General features: G+C 42.8%; 1 protein-coding gene across 5 annotated transcripts in view; it reads right to left on the reverse strand.

Moving 5' to 3' along the window:
• Positions 1–20,201, reverse strand: part of VGLL4 (vestigial like family member 4) — a 148,254-nt gene that overhangs the window by 27,470 nt on the left and 100,583 nt on the right. For 3 of the 5 annotated variants that reach the window (XM_075005796.1, XM_075005798.1, XM_075005797.1), the window contains one exon: positions 13,907–14,096. In XM_075005796.1, coding sequence (XP_074861897.1) covers positions 13,907–14,096 — 190 coding nt within the window. Of the gene's footprint in view, positions 1–1,978; positions 2,064–2,554; positions 2,608–13,906; positions 14,097–20,201 lie in introns of those variants that run through there. The other 2 variants (XM_075005799.1, XM_075005800.1) reach the window with 2 other exon arrangements.

The following is a 20,201-nucleotide window of genomic DNA, read 5'->3' on the forward strand; positions in this document are numbered from 1 at the left end:
TTTCAGAGCAATTTCAAAATAGCAGTTGCATTGTGTAGATGCTAGGAGAGTTATTTTGAAATAACGGCTGTTATTTCAAAACAGTTTTGCTGTGTAGACCTATCTAAGACTTTTTTTTTTGTCATAATCTTTATGGAAGCATATTATATCAAAAGGTAACAACCACCAAACTTGGCAAATTTAATAAACAAAAACTTGTTTAACTTATTGATCATGCATTGGAAATTAGGTTTATGAAACCCTGACCACTGACCGTGCAACATTTACTGAAGGTAGACTACAGTGATTCTTATTACCAACTAAAACTAACCGTTCTTGCAAGAGAGGGGAAAAAAAGCTCTGACCCATCCAATTTTTAATCAGGTATAATCTCTAATCACCAGATGTGCAAATAGTATTAGTTGGTGTGAACAAAAAACATCTCAAAGTATGCATGCCTTATGCAGAGAGATATAAAAGATAGCTCAGAAAGAACAGACTAACATTTTTAAAACCAATGAACTGTGTAGCTTATGCATTCTCTCTGGCCATCTCATAAATAAGCTTTTAACTAAAAAATAATAAAACCTGTTCAATAGAGAGATCACACATTAACTCTAAAATGACAAACGAAGACAATATGATTAACACTAATACAGAACCAAACATAAGATTCTTTTTTTACCTCATACTTAAGGCTAACCGGTACATGTGACTGCAGGTGAAAACTGAATTACTGAAGGATTATGGAAACATTTAGTAACACAAAAAGGCTTTGTCTGGACTTTGTAAGACTCTCCACAGCAATGCTGTAAGTAAGTGCTGAAAAAGAAATTCATCACCATACCCATACCTACACTAGTCATGCTGGCGGAGTATTTTGAATTTAGTGCTTACGTGGCCCAGTAGCAAAGGATGTCTCAACTCCACAACAAATACCTTAATAGACAAACCTCCGAGTGTCAAGTTTCTTGGTCAGAGAAATGCTGAAAATGTTTTGCACAGGAAGTCCGTGACAATGATTAAGAAAGATTTATGCCTTACAATTACTAATAGTAAAACAAACAAGACACAAGCTATGTACATACAGCTTATCCATACATATTCACCTATGACTATCAGATACAGAACAGACTTAACAGTTATTTTGCCTACTAATAAATAGCCTTCTTAAAAGGCATCTCACAAGTGGCCTGTGAGCAGAGATGTAAATTTAAAACTAGCTAAAAGTAACCCTGTTTTAAGGAACAACAGGAAAACAACTATTACATTTTTCACCTTAATGAATTCATATGGACTTTGTGCCCCCCAAAAAGTAACTGATTGGCATCTCTGCAACTTCCCACCTCGTCAACCTAAAATGAAGACATAGTTTCCATAGGCAATGGCTCTAAGGGCGGTATTTTGGCAAGAAGACATGAATTAAGCTTAATTGCACCCTCTCCTCCTCCATTACTAACAGGAGCCATTCATATGTGACACATTAAAGAATAGGTGGAGCAATGATTAATGCATGTTCTCTTTTCTCATTCTGAGACTCCCCCCCCACCCCCAGACAGTTTAGGAAAGGCTTTAATCAAGGTACACACAATTCATCACATACATCCCATTATTTATCACAGGTATCTTCCTTTAACTCCTGAACCAGTACAGTGAGTCACAGGTATTCAGCAGCTGCTGAAACAGGCAAGTGTCATCCAATTCCTGAACATTATTCTTGAATAATCATCAAATTTGGTATGAAGGTATGCAAGCTTCCTATGCATATCTTATCTACTGCATTTCAGAAACTATAATTTACATGAGATAATGAGAGGTCTCAGACAGACCTTTGAATTGCAGTACAGATTTTAGGCAGGAAATATAAAGGACAGCTCATTTCTGTCTAAAAGAATAGTTCTGATCTCTCTAAATATGCGACACTGAGGCACCTACAAAGAACCTAGGATTCAAGCAAAATTTCCATTAGGGAAAGTGGGCAAATAATTGAGGTCAGAACCTTTCCATTTCCATTCCTGCGAAGTCCTTTTCTTTCCCGCGTATTATCCTTAAAGAACATTACTGAACTGAAAACAGGCACACCCCCGCCAGGAGGAAATCCTGCCCAAACAAGAGCTCAAAGGAAAAGCACAATGTAGTCCTCAATCAGCCACCTCTTTAAGCCCTACGCAGCACAATGCTGTTTGCACAGCCTGTCACATGATTGCCGTGTGTGGCACTAACATGTCAGCCTTCCCATGAAACTGCTCCTGTCAAGTCATTAACGAAACAATGCCCCGTGCACCTTACCCGTTCTAAACACGCCCCCCAGCTGCTCTGGGCAGCAACAACTAAATGCAGCACCTACTGCCCCAGCGCCTCAAGAAAAGCAAACGGCGCCCAGCGTTTGCAACGGGGGCTAATGGGCAGGAAGTCCCCTCTGCCCCTCCTAAACAACTGCTAAGCGACTCTCTACCTCGGCAGAGCCCTCCCTGCCTCGCAGCTTAAATTAAGTGCAGCTGAAAAGCTGGGGCTGCCATCTGGTTTGCAAAAAGCCAGGCTCAGGGAATCAAATTAAAGGGGTTTTGGTACTAACCTCACTTTAATCATTGCCAAAGAGCATGAAGGCAGCCCAGCGTCCTCCCACAAGAAAGCCTTGGGCCTCCCAAACTTGGCAGCAGACTCCTGCACAAAAGAGCCGGGCAGGCAGACGCCTTGTCAGAATAAGAGTCCGCCCAGGAAAGCGGTGTTGCAAGGTACTTACCGCCCGGGCTGCCCACATGTTGCAAACAAAACATTCCCTGCACAATTCTTGGGAGAGTTTAACGCGTCACGGGAGGGTTTATTAATAATTAAGCCCTTGCAGAATTATTAAATGCATCAGCCCAAACGTGCTTCCCAGACGAAGCCACGTACACGTGCGTTAGGACAAGGCACTAGGTTTGCTCAAACTTGTTTCTACTTTGTTTTTAAAGGAATACAAAGGGTAGGAAGTTCGTTAGTGAAATTCACTGCAGTAACCCTCCTGGCTTCTGAAGAAACAAAGCAGCAGACTTCACGGCATTATTGCACAGGAAGCCGGCTCTCGGGTTTCTAAAGAGTGGCCAGATAAGACATGTAGGGGAAAAAAATCTCCATTTCCTCCCAGAGCTAATGTTCCTTGGAAACGTCAAAAATAAGACTAGCGCTGCGAGAAGTAGTAGATTCAGTTGCCCCATGTTTGTTTATTTTCTCTCCGTCTCCGTTTCAGAGTGTACAGTTTGAGCTTAGGTGCCAAAGGTGTGGCACTCAGCAATTTGGAAGGAATGAGTTAAAAATCATCGAGCATGTTTCTGTTGCACATTACAGTATGAGAGGAAAATGAAAGAAGATTGTCCAGTCCAGGATTTTCAGGCTGGGGAGAAAATTTTACTTATTCAACTAGAAATTAATGTCAGTTATTATTCCAAATTCTGCCCTCAAAGAGTCATTGTCTATAGCAACTGTGTCCATAACATTCTGACTCTCCAGAGTGCAACCCTCTAGTAAATGGTACATCTGTCTAACTGCAGGAAACATCTGGGAAAATGGTTAATGAATATAAGAGAAACAAATATGCAAAATCTTCATGTTTTCACATGATCAGTACATAAATCTAGAATGTTTTTGAATCAGCACTGCTTCTTTCCTTGCATCTTAATTATCAGTCACGCTCCGGAATATATTGGTGTCTGTAAAACTCCACCACAGCATAGATACAGAATAAACTTCTCTAAGGGTAAGAGCCAGATGACCTGAGCTGTATTCCCAACTCTACCACAGACTTCCTGGCCACCACAATCACATCAGTTATTTTTGTATCACTGTTTGCGCATCTATACCATGGGAACACTACTCTACTTCACAAAGTGGTTGTGGAGCAAAGCACTAGTTTTGTGCTCTTCCTGTGGGAAGCGCTCCCCCAGTGGAAAGTACTCCCACCCCCAAACACGTACCTATGGAGTTGGTTAACAATCAATCAATGTGATTACAATTCAACAGGCTCACGCTGACTAATCATTGCCTACAGTATTAGTGAGTGAAGTCTGTGATACACAACCAAGACTTGAAGGGATTAGTTCTCAATCAGGACAGAAGGTGAACCAAATTCTGATCCTGATTCAGGAAAACATCACGCTCAAGACACACAGAAGCCTGTGCCTGATTGACTTCCTAAAAACAGGTGGGCTTATGTTCGTAAATGTTCTCTTGGGCTTCTGTGAGGGTCTGACAGAGACTACATTACTGATCAAACACACTAGATAATGTGCTGGCTAGGCCTATTGCGAATAAGAGTACACACAGTAGGACAGTTCAGGTGGAGTTATTCATTCATAAAAGGCTTATCTGCATTTCACAGCAGCCATTTGAAATGAAGTGGTCTGGGGAAGAGATTGAAGGGGCTTCAGCAGTTATGAAAGAGAAATTTGGTTTAGGGGTTTTCTGTTCGTCATTTGGCAGGAGTAAGGTGAGGGGAAGCACACTGGGTTTCCAACTGCCCCATTCCTGCCACATAAGTTTTTGAACAAGCTGCTGCCTCTTTTAAAAGATGAGCCAAGCGCTAATCAATAAGAGTTACGCTATAAATGTTCCTGAGAGCCTGGACAAGTTTAGATCTGAGAAGGTCCCCTTGAAAAGGCCGAGTTTGAAGACACTCCAAAAAGGAGCCTCACACAAGGAAGGAAATTCTGGGGACTCTGGATTGTTTGGTTTTATTTTTACACTTCGGTTAATCATCCTAAAATAACTTTTTCAAAATATTTTTAAACTGTAAACAAAAATCTAGAGTTCAAGGTTAGGGCTCCCCATTCCTCCCTCACCCATTTGAATGCTTTTTTACTCTTTCCCTTGTAGCTACAATGTAATCTTTTGCCAAAAAGACAATGGACATGATTCTCTGTGGAGTCCTTCAAAGCTTCTTTCCTACAGGTTTTGGGCTAACTGGACTAGAGAGCAACATGAGGTATGTCCTTCCTCCAGGTGCACACTGGAATTCAGGATCTCACTTTTATCCCTTCCTTTGAGCTACTGCCAGAAAACCAGGCTGGACAAATTGCTCTAATTTCCCATTAAGGATGCTACAAAGAGACCTACAGTGTCCAATGGGATCTTGCAAGCTGCAGCAGAGGAATCCAGTGTAGACTTAAAACCATCTATGACGCAATTCTTCAGCAAAAGAACAGAGTAGCTGCCTGCACACTCCGAAGTTTCTTGCTTTGATGGGTTTGGTCTCAACCCTAATTTGTTAGGGGGCGCTTTTACATGCAGAGTGGAAGCATGAAGAGCTGAGCTTCGTCTTATTATGGGTATGTCTACACTTGTACTTGACTGACAAAACTTTTGTCATTTACAAGTGCTTACAAAAAAAGCCCACAATGACAAAGTTTTGCTGTGACAAGTGCAAGTGTGAATGCGGATTTGTCAGCAGAAGCGTTCTCCTGCTGACAAAGCAAATGCCCCTCCTGGGGGGTGGAAGAATTTCGTCGGCAGAAGTGCTCACAAACAACGTTCACACAAGCTGACTTGTGTTGCTTTGGCAGTTTCTAAGAGTCCATGATCCATCTTTACAAATCCAGTGATAACTTTCAAGCCTTGTCACTAAAATCTGTGAAGCACAGACCTACCCTGCGAGTTCTTGCATAAGACAAGATTATCTTCAGTTATGTCCTATGCAGCTGCAATTTGCTGCAACAGAACTATGACACTTTCGTAGACAACTGCATTTTGACAGCTGCAAAACTGAATGAATTATGTCTGAGACTTATAGGGGAACCCATTTAATATTTATACATATTTATCATGGTCAAGTTCTAGAATAAAAATATTAAATTTCATCCTGGAGTAAACTGCAGGCAGTTGGAAAACACTCTCTCTCCGATATAGTTTAAGATAAGACTCATATACAACTTTACCAGTAAAACAGCATCTAGACAAATATTAACACCTTCATTTTAACCAAAAAAATACTGATTTCACCCTACACTTTGTGAAGATGGAAAACAGTTTACAATCACTGCAATGATTTTACCCACTGTGCCACTGAAACATTCTCATGCTGTAAATACAGAAAAAAGTTATGCACCTAAGAGTTCCTAGTAAAAAATGAAATAGTAAAAAACTGAGTGTTGCTTTTTTCAACTGCGTTAGCTGTTGGTGCCATTGGCATTTGCTTGTTTGATTTGTTAGCTGGCAAAGAAAATGCCATGCAAAGGAACTGCTCCGTAGCTTCCCAGCTCTCTGCAAGGACTCTTAAGGCAAAAATGATGCCTGCTGGGAAAAGGCTGATGTCAGCTCTTAAGAGCTCCCTGCAAGGATAAGGACGCCTTTGTTTTCAGCTGAACTGTGAAAATGAGAAAATGCCTCCAGCCTCTCAAACAAGAAACCCACACAACACAGGTCGGGCTGGAGCCCTTTACTTAAAGGTACAAGACTTCATTAGTGTTACACTTACACCACAACAGCCAGATACATTAAAAGTTAAGCAGGAGGAGCCATAACAATAAACCAACCAAAATAAAATATAAAGGAAGTTGCACTGCCCCAGCCACTGGAAGGCCCTACATAAATCAATTTACTAATTACTCTCTATAAAATCAGAGAGGTTTAGTATAAGAAAACAAGAATTTTCCACTTTTTGGTTTAAAATGATGGGGCTCTTTACATTTTGAGAAAACAAAGTACAGTGCAAATCACCTTTCAATCCAGCAAAGACTGTAACACCCATCGTATGTCAGAGGATGCTTTTAGATGCAACATAATTGAGACAGACAGATGAATCAGAATAAGTATAAATCTGTCTCATAAGCAGACGTTAATAGGTACATTTATTCCAGACCATAAAGCAAGTGGCAGATAATGGTCCTTCTACATCCCAATACGTTGCAAAGCTGAAAAGCAGGACAGACATTTCATTCCGGAATATCATGTACTGAATTTTAAATAAGCCACTGGAAGGTCTTGGCCCTTTTTCATTTCCCATGCAGCAGATAATCAGTTCCTCCAAAACACCACCATCTTTGTCTAGTGTTGGAGGAGGGATTCCATTACACCTTTTATAGAACACAGTAGGGTTGCCAGGCCATTTTGAATTATTTCCTCTATCTATGTTTAAATAAACATACATAATAAAATGCCTCCCTATTGGGTATTATTTAGTGTGAAGAGCTGAGTAAGGAGAATGTTTCTCTAGAACCATTTGAAAATATATTACTGCCATCAGGGACCTTCCATCAAACTACTCCTCCAGTTCCCCAGTGTTCAGATGACTACATTTCTCTCAGGCTGAGTGATGGGGGATACACCAGGACTCGGGCTTAGTGCTCAAGTTGTATCCTTCAAACATACGTACGGTGCTGGTTGCAGATCAAACCCTAGGCAGTCACATTCACTGCCACCCAATGCTTCCATGGCAAGGATGAATATATGACCACTTCATAATTTCAGCAAACAAGAACCACAGACACAAAAACAGACAACCGGTGGAAAGTATTTTAGACATACAGTAAACCCTCGGTTTAATGGACTGACGGGGGGAGGGGCGTCCATTAAACCCGAAGGCCTGTAAAATTGGAGGGTTTACTGCCCACCCCCCACTAGTGCCCCCCTCACAAAAAAAAAAAAGCCTGGACTCATTGCCACTGGAGCTGGCACCACTGCCACAGCTGGGGGCCCCACAACAGTGCCAGGACCTGCCATGGCTGGAGGCTCCATTGGGACCTGTAGGAGCCGCCAGAGCTGTAACATGCTCCTCCCACCTGGATGGGGCACATATGCAAGTGCCATCTGCCTGTGTATGCGCCCCACCCCTGGTGGGAGGAGCGCATGGCAGCTCTGGTGGCTGAAAGCAATGACACCTCCAGCCATGGCAGCTGTAAGTCAATGTATATACTTTTTTGGGGTGGGGTGGGGGCGGGGGCAGGGGCAGGGTTAGGTGCAGCAGGTCTTAGGATTTTACAGGCCCCAGTTAAGCGGACTTTGAGAACAAAGTGGGGTGGAGGGGGGAGTGGATGTCTGCTGTTACCGAGTCTGTCAAACTGAGGGTTTACTGTACCCTGTGGTTGAACTGTCTGCAGTTGATGCATGGGGTGCAATCTGCTTGGATATCTTCCTGAGGAGGGAGGCGGGGGGGGGCTTTCGGTGTCCCCTGTAACCTGAGCACCTGGGCGGCTACCCAGGAGAGACACAAGCGCCACCCAGCTGATTAGCAGAGCACCCACTGCCACCCACATCCGGCAGCCTGTGTTTCTATTGGTGGCGCATTTCTGCACCTGCCTTGGTGCACAGAACTAAATGCTTTCTGCTCAGGGCTGGAAAAGTTAGAGGGAGCACTGATATGTGTATCTGCCAGAGAGCAGATTTACAGCATCGGCTACTTGAGCAATGCACTGAATTAATGCACCAGGTGCCCAGGCCATGGCACGTCTTGAGGCCAGAGCTGCATGCCCTTAGACTAGCTCCTTAAGCAGCCTGCAACTCCAGTTCCACTGGCAGAAACCTGGGAGTGCATCAGACCCATTGTAACATGTCATATGGGTGTAACACCAATTCAAAGCAGTGGAATAATCTTCTATTTTGTGGCACAGAAAATTACATATTACTTTCTCTAATTCCAAAATCTATGCCCTTTTCTTTCAAATTAGTTCCAGTATGCCTGAGCAAAACTGAAATTTTGTAATCCTCTTCTCTATCTTCTTGTCTATGTTTAATATAATTAACTAATGTTGCCATCTAGTCTTCAAAAGGACAGAGTTTCCATACAACATGATATTGGCAGCAACAGCAGCTAACCATGAATTATTTGTTTTTCTAAATGAAATGCTGCCAAATTATTATTTCCAGACCCTTCAAGCCAAAAAACTGTTACTGGCAATAATGCTCCGTAGAATACTTCTTTCCCCTAACATATTCTGATGTCTTTAGTGATAAAGAAACAAAACAAGCCTTTATTGCAGATGCTTAATTTTTTTTTTAAGTCAAAACTTTGTGTAAGCCTTTTACCAAGTATTATATAACATTGCTAACTTAAGATCAAACATAACCAGAGACAAAGAAAGAGGGAAAAATCTGGAAATCATTAGAAAAATGTATCTTTTCTATTTACAGTACAATATTCAACAAGTGCTCGTTAATTTTTTTTTATTAGAGATACCTGAAATGGCTGAGTTTTCTGACATTTAGTTCAAAGAGCTGTATATTATCTGCAATACATCTTTCAGATTAAGGCTCAAAAACAAGTGAAAGAAGGTGTGTGCTGTGATAATTTTTTCTCTTTCTGAACTGGAAGGTCTCACTAGAATATATGATTTGATTCACAGCTTGGTTTTTTTTCTTGGAAGATTTGATTCACACTGTGGGATAACGGGGCAGGCAATCCCAGTGCCTTCTTATTATAGGAAGAGTATATATTCCTGTGCTGAGCCAGTGAAAGAATCAGTCTGCAGCACAAACATGCCATCCAGAAAAACAACACTAAGTACAAGTCCTCTTTAAGAGCTATCTAAGCCAAGCGATTGCATAAAGCAATGGACTTTACTTTCTGGTTTCCACAGTTTTAGCTTTAAAAGCCTGTGACACTGCACACCTCTATATTTTTATGGAAATGTGCTTCTGAATATGAATCTGCATAACTGGATAACACAAGCTTTATGCAGAACGGGTATTGTGACCTACCCCTGAAGAGCTTGTAAGCCCCTGAGTGGGTTCATTCTATTTCTGCGCACATATCCTTTCTGTATTTGAAATTAGAGACAGGTAGTATAAATCTGTGTACTAATCTAGGTGGGACAGTAGTGAATGCCACGAGTGGTACTTAAGGAACCTGAAGCCTGGTGCTCTGGAAAAGGACCTGTGCATCATATTGTTTCGCTTGTACTATGGTTGGTCCTGTCAAGACATGTGGCTAGGACACAGGGTGCTGAAACCCATTTTGAATGCGGTACTTTTTCATAGGGGGTCGGGAGGGGGAGGAGCAGGCGAAAGGGATCCCCGCCCTGGGCAAAATCTATTTCCAGGCAGGGAACCAAAGAAATACAGAGTACGTAGTTGGAAGACACCCCCTGATTACCATCAAGCTGACCGCCAACCATACACTGAGCCATTGACCACTACCTGCTGGGCCCATCTGTCAAGCTGGCTTTCTATCCATCTTACAGTTCATGTATCCAATCTCTACTTCCTTACCTTATTGGCAAGAATGTTGTGGGAGACTGTATCAAAAGCTTAGCTAAAGTGAAGGTATATCACATCCATTGACTACCCCATGTCCACAGAGCCAGTTACTTGATCATAGAAGCTAATCAGATTGGGCAGTCATGACTTGCCCTTGATGAATCCATGTTAACTACTCTTGATCACCTTCCCCTCTTCCAAGTGCTTCAGAATAGATTCCTTGAGGATCCCCTCCATGATTTTTCTGGGCACGGTGGTAAGGCTGACCAGCCTATAGTTCCTTGGATTGTCCTCCTTTCCTTTTTCTTAAAGAGGACAGGGGACTGAACTAGATGACCTCCAAGGTCCCTTCCAGTTCTGTGAGATGTGTATGTGTATTTGCCTTTTTCCAATTATCCAGGACCTCTCCCAATCTCCACGAGTTTTCAAAGATAACAGCCAAAGGCTCTGCAATGATATTTGCCAATTCCCTCAGTACCCATGGATGCATTAAACCTGGACCCATGGGTTTGTCTGCATCTAGCTTTTCTAAATAGTTCTTAACCTGTTCTTTCCCTACCGAGGGCTGCCCACCGCCTTCCCATACTGCACTGCCTAGCGCTGTAGTCAGGGAGCTGACCTTGTCTGTGAAGACAGAGGCAAAAAAAAGCATTGAGTACTTCAATCTTTCGCACATCATCTGTCACCAGATTACCTCCCTCATCCGGTAACGGCCCCACACCCTCCTTGATAACCCCCTTACCACCATACAAGCCCTTCTTGTTGCCCTTCACATTCCTTGCTAGCTGCAGTTCCAACTGTGCTATCACTTTCCTGATTACCACCTGGTATTCTCCAGCCATATATTTATACTCCTCCTCAGTCATCTGTCCAGGTTTCCACTTCTTATACACATCCTTATTGAGTTTGAGCTCGCCAAGGATTTCCCTGGTAAGCCAAGCGGGTTGCCTATCGTATTTGCTTTTCTTACTGAGCATCAGGATGGTTTATTCCTGTGCCTTCCGTAAGACCTCTTTAAAGTACTGTCAGTTCTCTTGAACTCCCTTGCCCTTCATATTAGCTTCCAAGGGGATCCAGTCCATGATTTCTCTCAGAGAGTCAAAGTCTGCTCTTCTGAAATCGAGGGTCTATATTTATATTAAGGAGTATGAAGCTTAGCTGGAGTGTTTTGTTTTATCTTAGCTTAATAACGTACTTCTATCACTTGCAACCACTCGAAATCCTATTTTTTATACTTACTAAAATCACTTTTGTTTATTATCAAACCCAGCGTAAATAACCACTGTTAACAACGTGGGGATGGGGACACACACACACACACTTTTTCTCTCTCTAGCTGTGCATATTTCTCTTTCATTGGTCAAAGGAGTCACCTTTTATGACCTTTCTCTATGCAAAAATTTTACACAGAATAAGATGGATTTAGCTGTGGTTCTGAGCTCACTGGGGCTGTGCAGCAGGGTGCCATGTCAACCCCCAGGGCTTAACTGTTCTCAGTGCCTGCGTTACTCAGCCACAGAGCTCTCACCCACACCCCCCAGTACATTTATTGGGGAAGAGAGGCATTTTTGGCTCAGCCAGACAGGGTGATGGGGCACTACAGAGGGCAGGTAGCTCAATGGTGCGATCAACCCATGAGATGACAGTCTTAATTGGATCACTGTGACCCGACCCATCACAAAGCCAATTTAAGCTACACATGAACATGTCTGTTCAAACTCAGCCTTTTTTATGGCCAGCACTGTACACAGTGGCACAACATACAAAACTGCTAGTTACGTTTTATTATATTTCTATCCTGCTCGTTGTGAACATTATACACTTTCCATTATGTAACATAATTCAACACTGCCATAAAAGTCTCCATGTATGTTTATTCCCACAGAAACATCGTATTTGTTTGGTCTCCCAAACCATGGCTCACATTCTCATTTGCAAAGATGACAGAGAAAGGCTGGAAATAGTTAAATTTTAACTAGAGAAGGAAAAAACCATGCTGCAGATGAGCAGGCTTCTCCGCTTGTGAGCCTTCACTGTTTTGCATTACTTCAGTGCTGGATTCCTGATTTGTAACAAATTCCAAGACTGCAGGCCCAGCCTCTGACTAACACTATAGTGATTTATTTGAGGATAAATACCTCTGTCTGGGTCTTGTGAGTGAACACAACAGCCCATAGCGAAGCGGAATGCGAGGAATGCAGAGGGCCATTTCAGCTGAGGCAGCAGGGAACAGTCCATAGTTCTCAAGCTACTGCTGACTATTGAAGTACTCTGATCACTTCCTCCCGTCAAGAATGAATGGAATTCGCTAAGCCTGAACTTCATGCCAAGCAGGACAGTGTTCCCAAGAACAAGGAGACAGCACAACTGGCACCTGGATGATTCTCTCTGTCTCTCTCTCTCACACACATACACACACACGCCCACGCACCCACCCACCCACACACCTCTATGCACTGTCAGGGGTCTGAATATGAGCATGTAAGTGACTTCTAGCAACAACTGCAGCCTGTCCAGTTGTCAGGTTGGAATCTACAAAGCAGCTGGGCTCAGAGTCTCCTGGCCTTAGAAAAATGTGAAGCATGTCTACCTTTTTTAACTCCCTAGGGTAGGAAGCTTAATGGTCGGGGATGGTGAGAGAAGAGGTTGAAAAGAAGGGGCGTGGATTTTTTATTTAAAGAAAAACTCTACCTCGATATAAATGTGATGTACACAGTCAACATAATTCCTGCTACTTGAGACTTTAAATACAATTTTAAAGCGCCTTGATTGTCACGCAGACCTTCTTCCCTGGGTGGGAAGAAGAAAGAAGGAGTATGGCCCTGAATTCAAGGTACACTCTAATTTCCAACATGCAAAAAAACTTTTTTAAAAAATAAACATTGTAACTCAGCGCAGGCCAAATACAGCCTACCGGCCAGATCCTTTGCATCCCATCCGCAACCAGGGAGAACCCTCAGGCAGGCTCCCCTGCCCGCCACAGCCCCAGGCCGCTCAAAGTGGCGGGCTGTTGGGGCCATGAGCTTCTCTGCACCACATACCACCTGGGAGGAGCTTTGCGTGCCACTTCCTCCCCCAGCACAAACCTCACAGCACCCAATTGTTTTTTGACCAATGGGAGCTACCCAAGGCTGTGTTTGTGGGTACATGCAGCATGAGATGTCCCCCAGGAATGACAGCGCAGAGAGGCATGTGGCCCCAGCAGCCAGCCACTTTGAGCAGCCTTGGATTGTAGGAGGCAGTGAGCCTGCCTGAGGGTCTCTCACAGCTGTTGGCTGGAAGCTGCCTATGTAAGTGCCTCCTGGCCAGAGTCTGTGTGTGACATCCCACCCTCTCCCGCACCCCTTCTCGGCCCAGGTCACCACCCAAGCCCTCTGCACCCTCCCTGAATGCCTGCCCCAAGCCACCAACTGGAAGCCTCCCAGATCCTGCACGCCTTTCTACACCCTTCCCCCAGATCAGAACACTCTCCTGCACCCACTCTTCCTCTCTAAACCTGAAGCCCAATGCTCTACCCTAGATCACACTTTCCCCAAACCCTACATTTCCTCCTGCACCTGAGTTCCCCTCTGCACTCAGCTTCCATCCCAAACCGCATACTTCCTCCATTAACATGGAAGAGTGTAGCCCACGACTACTCACCAAACTGCTGGAGTGGTCCCTCTGCAAAAAGTATTGCCCACCCTGTTGTAATTAATTGGACGGCCGTGGCATTCTAGTCTATTTGGTATTAGAAAATACCAAAATTGAAAGAGAAACTTACAGGTGTGGGTTGAACATTCGACTCATTTTAGAGACATGCTCATTTTCACAGTCTAGCTCATCATCCCCTTGGTCCATGCTGAACTTTCTCTTGTTGGGGCTGATGGGAGGAGGGCCTGTCCGATGGTTGGTCAGAGCAGAGGACACAGGAAGAGACTGCATTCGGGGCTCACCTCTTAGAGCCGCTTCGCCTACAGGAAGAACAGAAGGTAAAAATCAACACATCGGGAAAAACATCCCCCTTTTAAAAGCACTCTTAAGGGGAAGCTTTTGACACAGTAATGGGACACTTGACACTCTGAGCATGTTAAGAATACACAAAGAGTGGTCAGAACCCAAGTATTAGGCATCATTCAGAAGACACATCTTTCAACCAAGGAACTGTTTAGGACCCAGTTTGACAATAAAAATGTTGGAGTAAAGTAACAGTTGAAAAAAATGCAAAATAGAAAAGGTAGTTTATTCCCCACGTGTGAACCTACGCAGTCTTACTTTTATTCAGAAACATTTCTTTTCACAGGACAGGCCACCCCAACACTGAACTTACATCACCTTAGTGGCTCTGCAAAGGCAGACTTTTTGGTATGATATAAAGTGGGTTTTGTTCTTTCTCTATGCTCGCGTTTTAAAATTCTGGCACTAGAGTTCACATTTGTGCCCAATATACATCGTATAAACTATTTATAGAACAAACTCTATTATATACAATGTTGCTTGACTCAAGCCTGTCAATCTAATTACTCTTGGTGAATATTAATGGCAATTTCCACTCTTGCTGACACTGATGAAAATTTGATGTGGTGAACAAAAGAAAGTACCTGCCTGGCACAAGGATCATAAAATTTAATTTTCAGTTAGATAAGCTAGTAGTAAACCCAGCAGACGCAGCTGAGATTTAGCAGGGAATGTCATTTGCAGCATACAGTAGCAGTGTATACCAAGTCAAGAAATTATACATTTATATAGCGCATCCATTTGTTCTGATTAAGCATGCCTTACAAATGTTTTCCATTACCATTAAATGCTAGTCATGTTTACTAACATTTACGGCCTCCATTGATACCTCCAGCTCCACTGCAGAAGGTTGAAGGTTGAAATATGACTTTTCTTTTAGATTAAGAAAAATCACTATGGGTGTTTTCAGGGGAGTCTGAAGGTAATCTTGTCTATCAACTTTATATGCCTTGGTAATGCTTCTGAAACAAACACTTTTGTTAAAGTTTAAAATTGGTGTGTTTCCTTCAGCATCTTAAACATTTTTGTTTCCACATGGTCACAATTTTGGGAAATAAAAATAGGATAAACTCAAATCCATCTACAGCAATGTGGTACCTAAGAAAGAGATCTCTGTTTGCAACTACACATTTTGGTACCACCACTGCTGAACAGATGATTTATAAAAAGTAGCCTTATTTTACACTGGGGACAAGTACTATTTTGTTGGAAAAAAGAAAAAGTGAGAAGAAAATCTCCTGAAAGTTTACCAGTAAAAACAAACATTTTGCCAATTGAGTCAGTAAAATATAAACCAGCAAATATACTGTGACCTATATTACACCGCAAGTCATGATTTCTATTAAAGACCCTGGCACCAAAGTTAAATGGGAATTTTCCATCTTGAAAATAAACAGTAAAAAGTATGTTCTATAGGAGACATTCTCAAGCTAGACATGCAGACCATGGGCTGTATTAAAACAGCCGATTGCTAATTGCAATCTACAATTAGCCTCCTACCTAAGCATACAAAGTCTTTACAAAAGGTGGTGGTGTCATTAATAACTGAATCATATGATCAATATATTCCATTCCACTTTTTGCAATCCTGAACGTAGCCACTAAAGGGCTACACATATATCATGGTCACATACTGACACAAGCCTGTTGCTTCATTATCAGTTCTCAACCATATCATAATCAGCTACTCCCTACTTAGGGCATCGACCTCTTCTTCATCTTTGAAGAATAAGCTGAAACCCACTTCAAAAGGATGAAATCTTGATCATTGTGAAGAACTCGATGCTTTCTCCCTCTACTGTGTCCAAGGTCACTTTTGAAGTCTTAACAGTGGATGCAAAGGGCAAAAAATGACCAGCACTGTCCATCTGCTGACCTAGAAACTGTTTTGGTTTTCAATGGACACAAGGGAGTTTGACACAGTAGTGTATCAGAGAGACACTAAATAACATTCCTTACGTCGGCTGTATTTTGTCTGTTTGGCCAAGTATCAGGATTTACTTTTCCTCAGAAATCATGAGTATGTCTATGATGGCAACAGCACTTGTTTGAATTATTAACTCAATTAACAAAACATCCATTTAGAAAGTTCTTAAGTGTGAGCAAAATGCTATTATCTTCTACATTTGTGGTAATAAAAGCCCTTTTAAGGGAACTCAGTAAAGCATAAAGGGTCTTCCCTAGCTCCTAATAAAACCCCAAACGTGCTGTGAAGATTCTGGCAGTAAATTTGAGTGTCTTAGATTTACAAATAAACAAACAAACAATTTTGGTACCATTACTCTAAAAGCAACTGAAATCACCAGCTAGTTCTGAGCATTCTATTGATTTCCATCCATAGAGTGCCAATGCCACTCAGCAACAGTAAACGGATTAAGGTCACAGCCCCAACTTCATAAAGAAATTGTAACTGAGACCCGTCTCTCCCAAAGGGGCCGAGGCCTTTCTTATTAATTTGGATAGCCATCAGCTGCACGCTAGAGGTGTTTGGTACCTCACAGGGCTGGAACCCCGGGGAGATAGGGCAGGCAGAAAGAACATAGAAGAAAAGACTGTGAGGGGTGAGACCCATGATGAACACTAATGGACTCACTCTCAATGGCATGCAGGGCTAAACAGTTTTATAGACATGCCCTTAGCCACATGGTTTCTGCTCTATTTATCCTGCACCACAAACTCTGCCTCCAAAGTGGCCTTTAAGATTAAGCCTATGACAGGTTTACCTTTAAAAATGAAATGAAAAAGAAAAAAAAGATTTGTTTTCAACTCTCTCCTCCTTACAGCACTTTTAATTTAAATCAGGGAGAAAGAAACCACAACTCAGTCTACCAAACACAATGCTGTTTGACTGACTGGATTTGTCTGTCTCTGTCTGACCACACTCTATGGTAACCAGATTGACATCATCCTACTGGCAAGACAACAGTCTGATAAAATTGTATGCCATAAAGTTCCCCAAGCCTATACCCAGGCCTCAAAATTCATTACAGTACAAGCCTGTATCTGGGCTGCAACTGAAGCAACAATAGCCAATGCACGTTCTTTATGTTTCTCACAATACTCTGCTTGGCTTCATCCAGCAGCTGGGCTAAGGCACCGCATTTCTGCCTCTTTCAAACTGTTCTACTTATGACTATTCATCCCAGTCAACTCTTTGTTTTGTTTTCTTTTTCGCTGGAACTGTTGGGCAACGTGATAGAGTACAGACAAACTAAACACGAGATAATGGCGAGACAGTCCGTCTGCCTGTAGTATAACAGCTCTGTTAAAGGACACCACACAGTCATTAAAATGCTCCTTCCTTTGCCAACTTACAAGTTTAACTCTAAGTTTTGTTTAGTAAAATGGACCTAACCTACATTCACATAGGAAAGCAGGGTTCTGGATCCACTCACACTGGTCAGCCCTCTAATATTCTGATACTGTCTCCTCCGTACAGGATCATTTATATCAGGGTTTCCCAAACTTTACATAGTTGGGACCTGGTTTGTTTTCAGTACCTTTTTCTGAGGCCCAAAAATATAAAAACATATTAACAAAAGAACGAAAAATGAATAAATTTTCACTGTTTATTATTTATTCACAATAATAATAGTATACAGCGATAATTTGTATATTTTCTAAGGGCCGTTTCCCCCTCCCAAGGACCAGTACTGGGCCATGCACCACACTTTGGGAAATGCTGATTTATACTATTTGTGTTTTCTCCTGCAGTTCAGTCAGCACTATCTCTCCCTGCTGAAATGTTAATAACAATACAAGCTTCTTCAAGGCACACATGTTGTTTTTACAAGTGCTGACTTGACAGCAAGACACCAGAGAATCTTATAATGCATCCGATAAAGTCTTCTGAGAGGTTCATGAGTCATCAAGACTAGAGATTAAAAAAAGACATACATGTTTGTCAGCCTGCTTCCTTCCTGCCCACCCCAGCCTCTCTGTGTGGGATGCAGTATGCATATTCAAACATGGCTACCATACCCAATTCTTAGGATCGTAGGGTTGGAAGAGATCTCAGGAGGTCATCAAGTTCCCAATTTCCTTCTTCCAGTCAGATGCTATTAAGGCCATGAAATCAGAGCATTAATTACAATCCAGAAATTAAAGTCATCATCTTTTCAACCAAATCCATGCTCAGATGCTGAAATATGGCCATTCTGTTGCCTGTCCTATTCTGGCTCCTCCATCCAACAAGGGAAGGGTTCCCTGTGGGGCTGCTTCGCTTCGGGTCTGTCACAGGAGGAAGAACATACCACAATTTAGTGTTCCACTGACTTGTAGCCCCTGCAGACAGTCATCATCTTCACACAGGCTGCCCCTACCCTTCATAGGGAGAGATCGCATGGAGGACTGGAGACCATTTTGGGACAAAGCCTGGCTGCAATGATATTTTCCTCCTGCCAACAATCGGAGGGCTCATCCAGACAGAAGCCTGAATTTGATCCATGAATCTGATGCAGAAGCATTTGCTAAGATTTACTCCAGCATGAGATACATTGAAGGTTTTGTATTCCACAGAAAGCGCTTCATGATTGTAGCTTAAAGGCTACATGGTTAAGTGCCCAAAGGCCAGGAAACACTAGCAGTAAGGTTGCCTGCATTAGCTGAGCTTATACATGCGCATTAGGCACATACGTTAGTTTACAATGATTATGGGATCTCATCCTATTTCACTACTACGGTAGCAGTAACTTCAGTACTCTGAACTACTCTAATATGAAGGATCAGGGCAAGGCTCATGTTTAGCTGAGAATCTACACTCCAGTTAAAAGTGTATTAGAGAGACAAGATGGGTGAGGTAGTATCTTTTATGGGGCTAGCTTCTGCTTGTGAGAGACAAAAGATGTCAACCCTCAAGAGGGAGGAATTCTATCAGCCTTCCTGTGCTGTATGTACGAGCAGAGCTCCACCTTGTGCACCGTTGGTTATCATCCACAGAAGGTGGGACTTTTTGGTGGAAGGGGAAATAAAGCCATGGCACAGGTGGGCTGAAGTTGACCTCCATGCTTCAGCTCTGTGGCGCTCCTAAATATATGCCTATTTCTGTCAAAAACAACAAGTCCTGTGGCACCTTATAGACTAACAGATAGTTTGGAGCATAAGCTTTTGTGGGCAAAGACCCATTGGATCAGATGCACGAGTGGGGGCCAACGCATCTGACGAATTGGGTCTTTGCCCACGAAAGCTTATGCTCCAAACTATCTGTTAGTCTATGAGGTGCCACATAACTTCTTGTTGTTTTTGAAGATACAGACTAACTCAGCTACCCCGCTGATATTTCTGTCAAGTGTCACTTTTTAAACCCCCAACGGTTTTGGCTGCTGGCCTATTCTAAACATTATGCATGCGGCTAGTCCCAGTGAAGTCAAAGCTAGCCATTTCTAAGGGGACCCTTCCTGCATTCAGTCATGTGTGAGCAACAGGGAACGATTTAACAACAGGCTGAGCAGGTCCTGCATGGTAGTCCGATATGCATTTGGAAGGTTAAAGGTGAGAAGGAAGTATCTCTATGGCAAGCTACATCAGACAGCGCACAGAACTTCTGGGCACGTGGGGGAAGGTTGCAGGACACAGAACTACACATATGCTGCAAAGTAGGTTGACTCTGGATCCGTTTATGCTGCAGCCCAAGTGGGAGAGCATTTGGTGCGATACATAGCCATGGCCACCTGGGAAGATGCCACGAGACCTCTCCATGCTGAGCCAGCCAGCAGGAAATGAAATGTAAAGTTCTCAGGGAGCGCTGAGGCAGAGATGAATAGCTGCTTATCCGGCTGAAGGTCAGTGAAGTGCAAAGCGCTGACCAGAGCAGCAGCATGGGAATTGTGCGACACTTCCTGAAGAGCAATAAGAGTGCCTCATGGTGCCTACACTGGCTGTTTGTTGACAATAAAGGGAGGGGAAAGAAAATAGTCTGTTGTAGGGTGGAAGAGTTTCATCGGCTCGGCTAAACTGAGCCTTTTTTGCAACAAAAGCTGCACTGTAGTATGTTCGCTTTTGCTGTTTGTCGTCAAAAGGCAGTTTTGGGCAACAAAATTTGATGCTGTAGACTAGGCGTGTCC

This window comes from Carettochelys insculpta, chromosome 11 (genome assembly GCF_033958435.1).
Source record: "Carettochelys insculpta isolate YL-2023 chromosome 11, ASM3395843v1, whole genome shotgun sequence".
Taxonomy (NCBI): Eukaryota; Metazoa; Chordata; order Testudines; family Carettochelyidae; genus Carettochelys; species Carettochelys insculpta.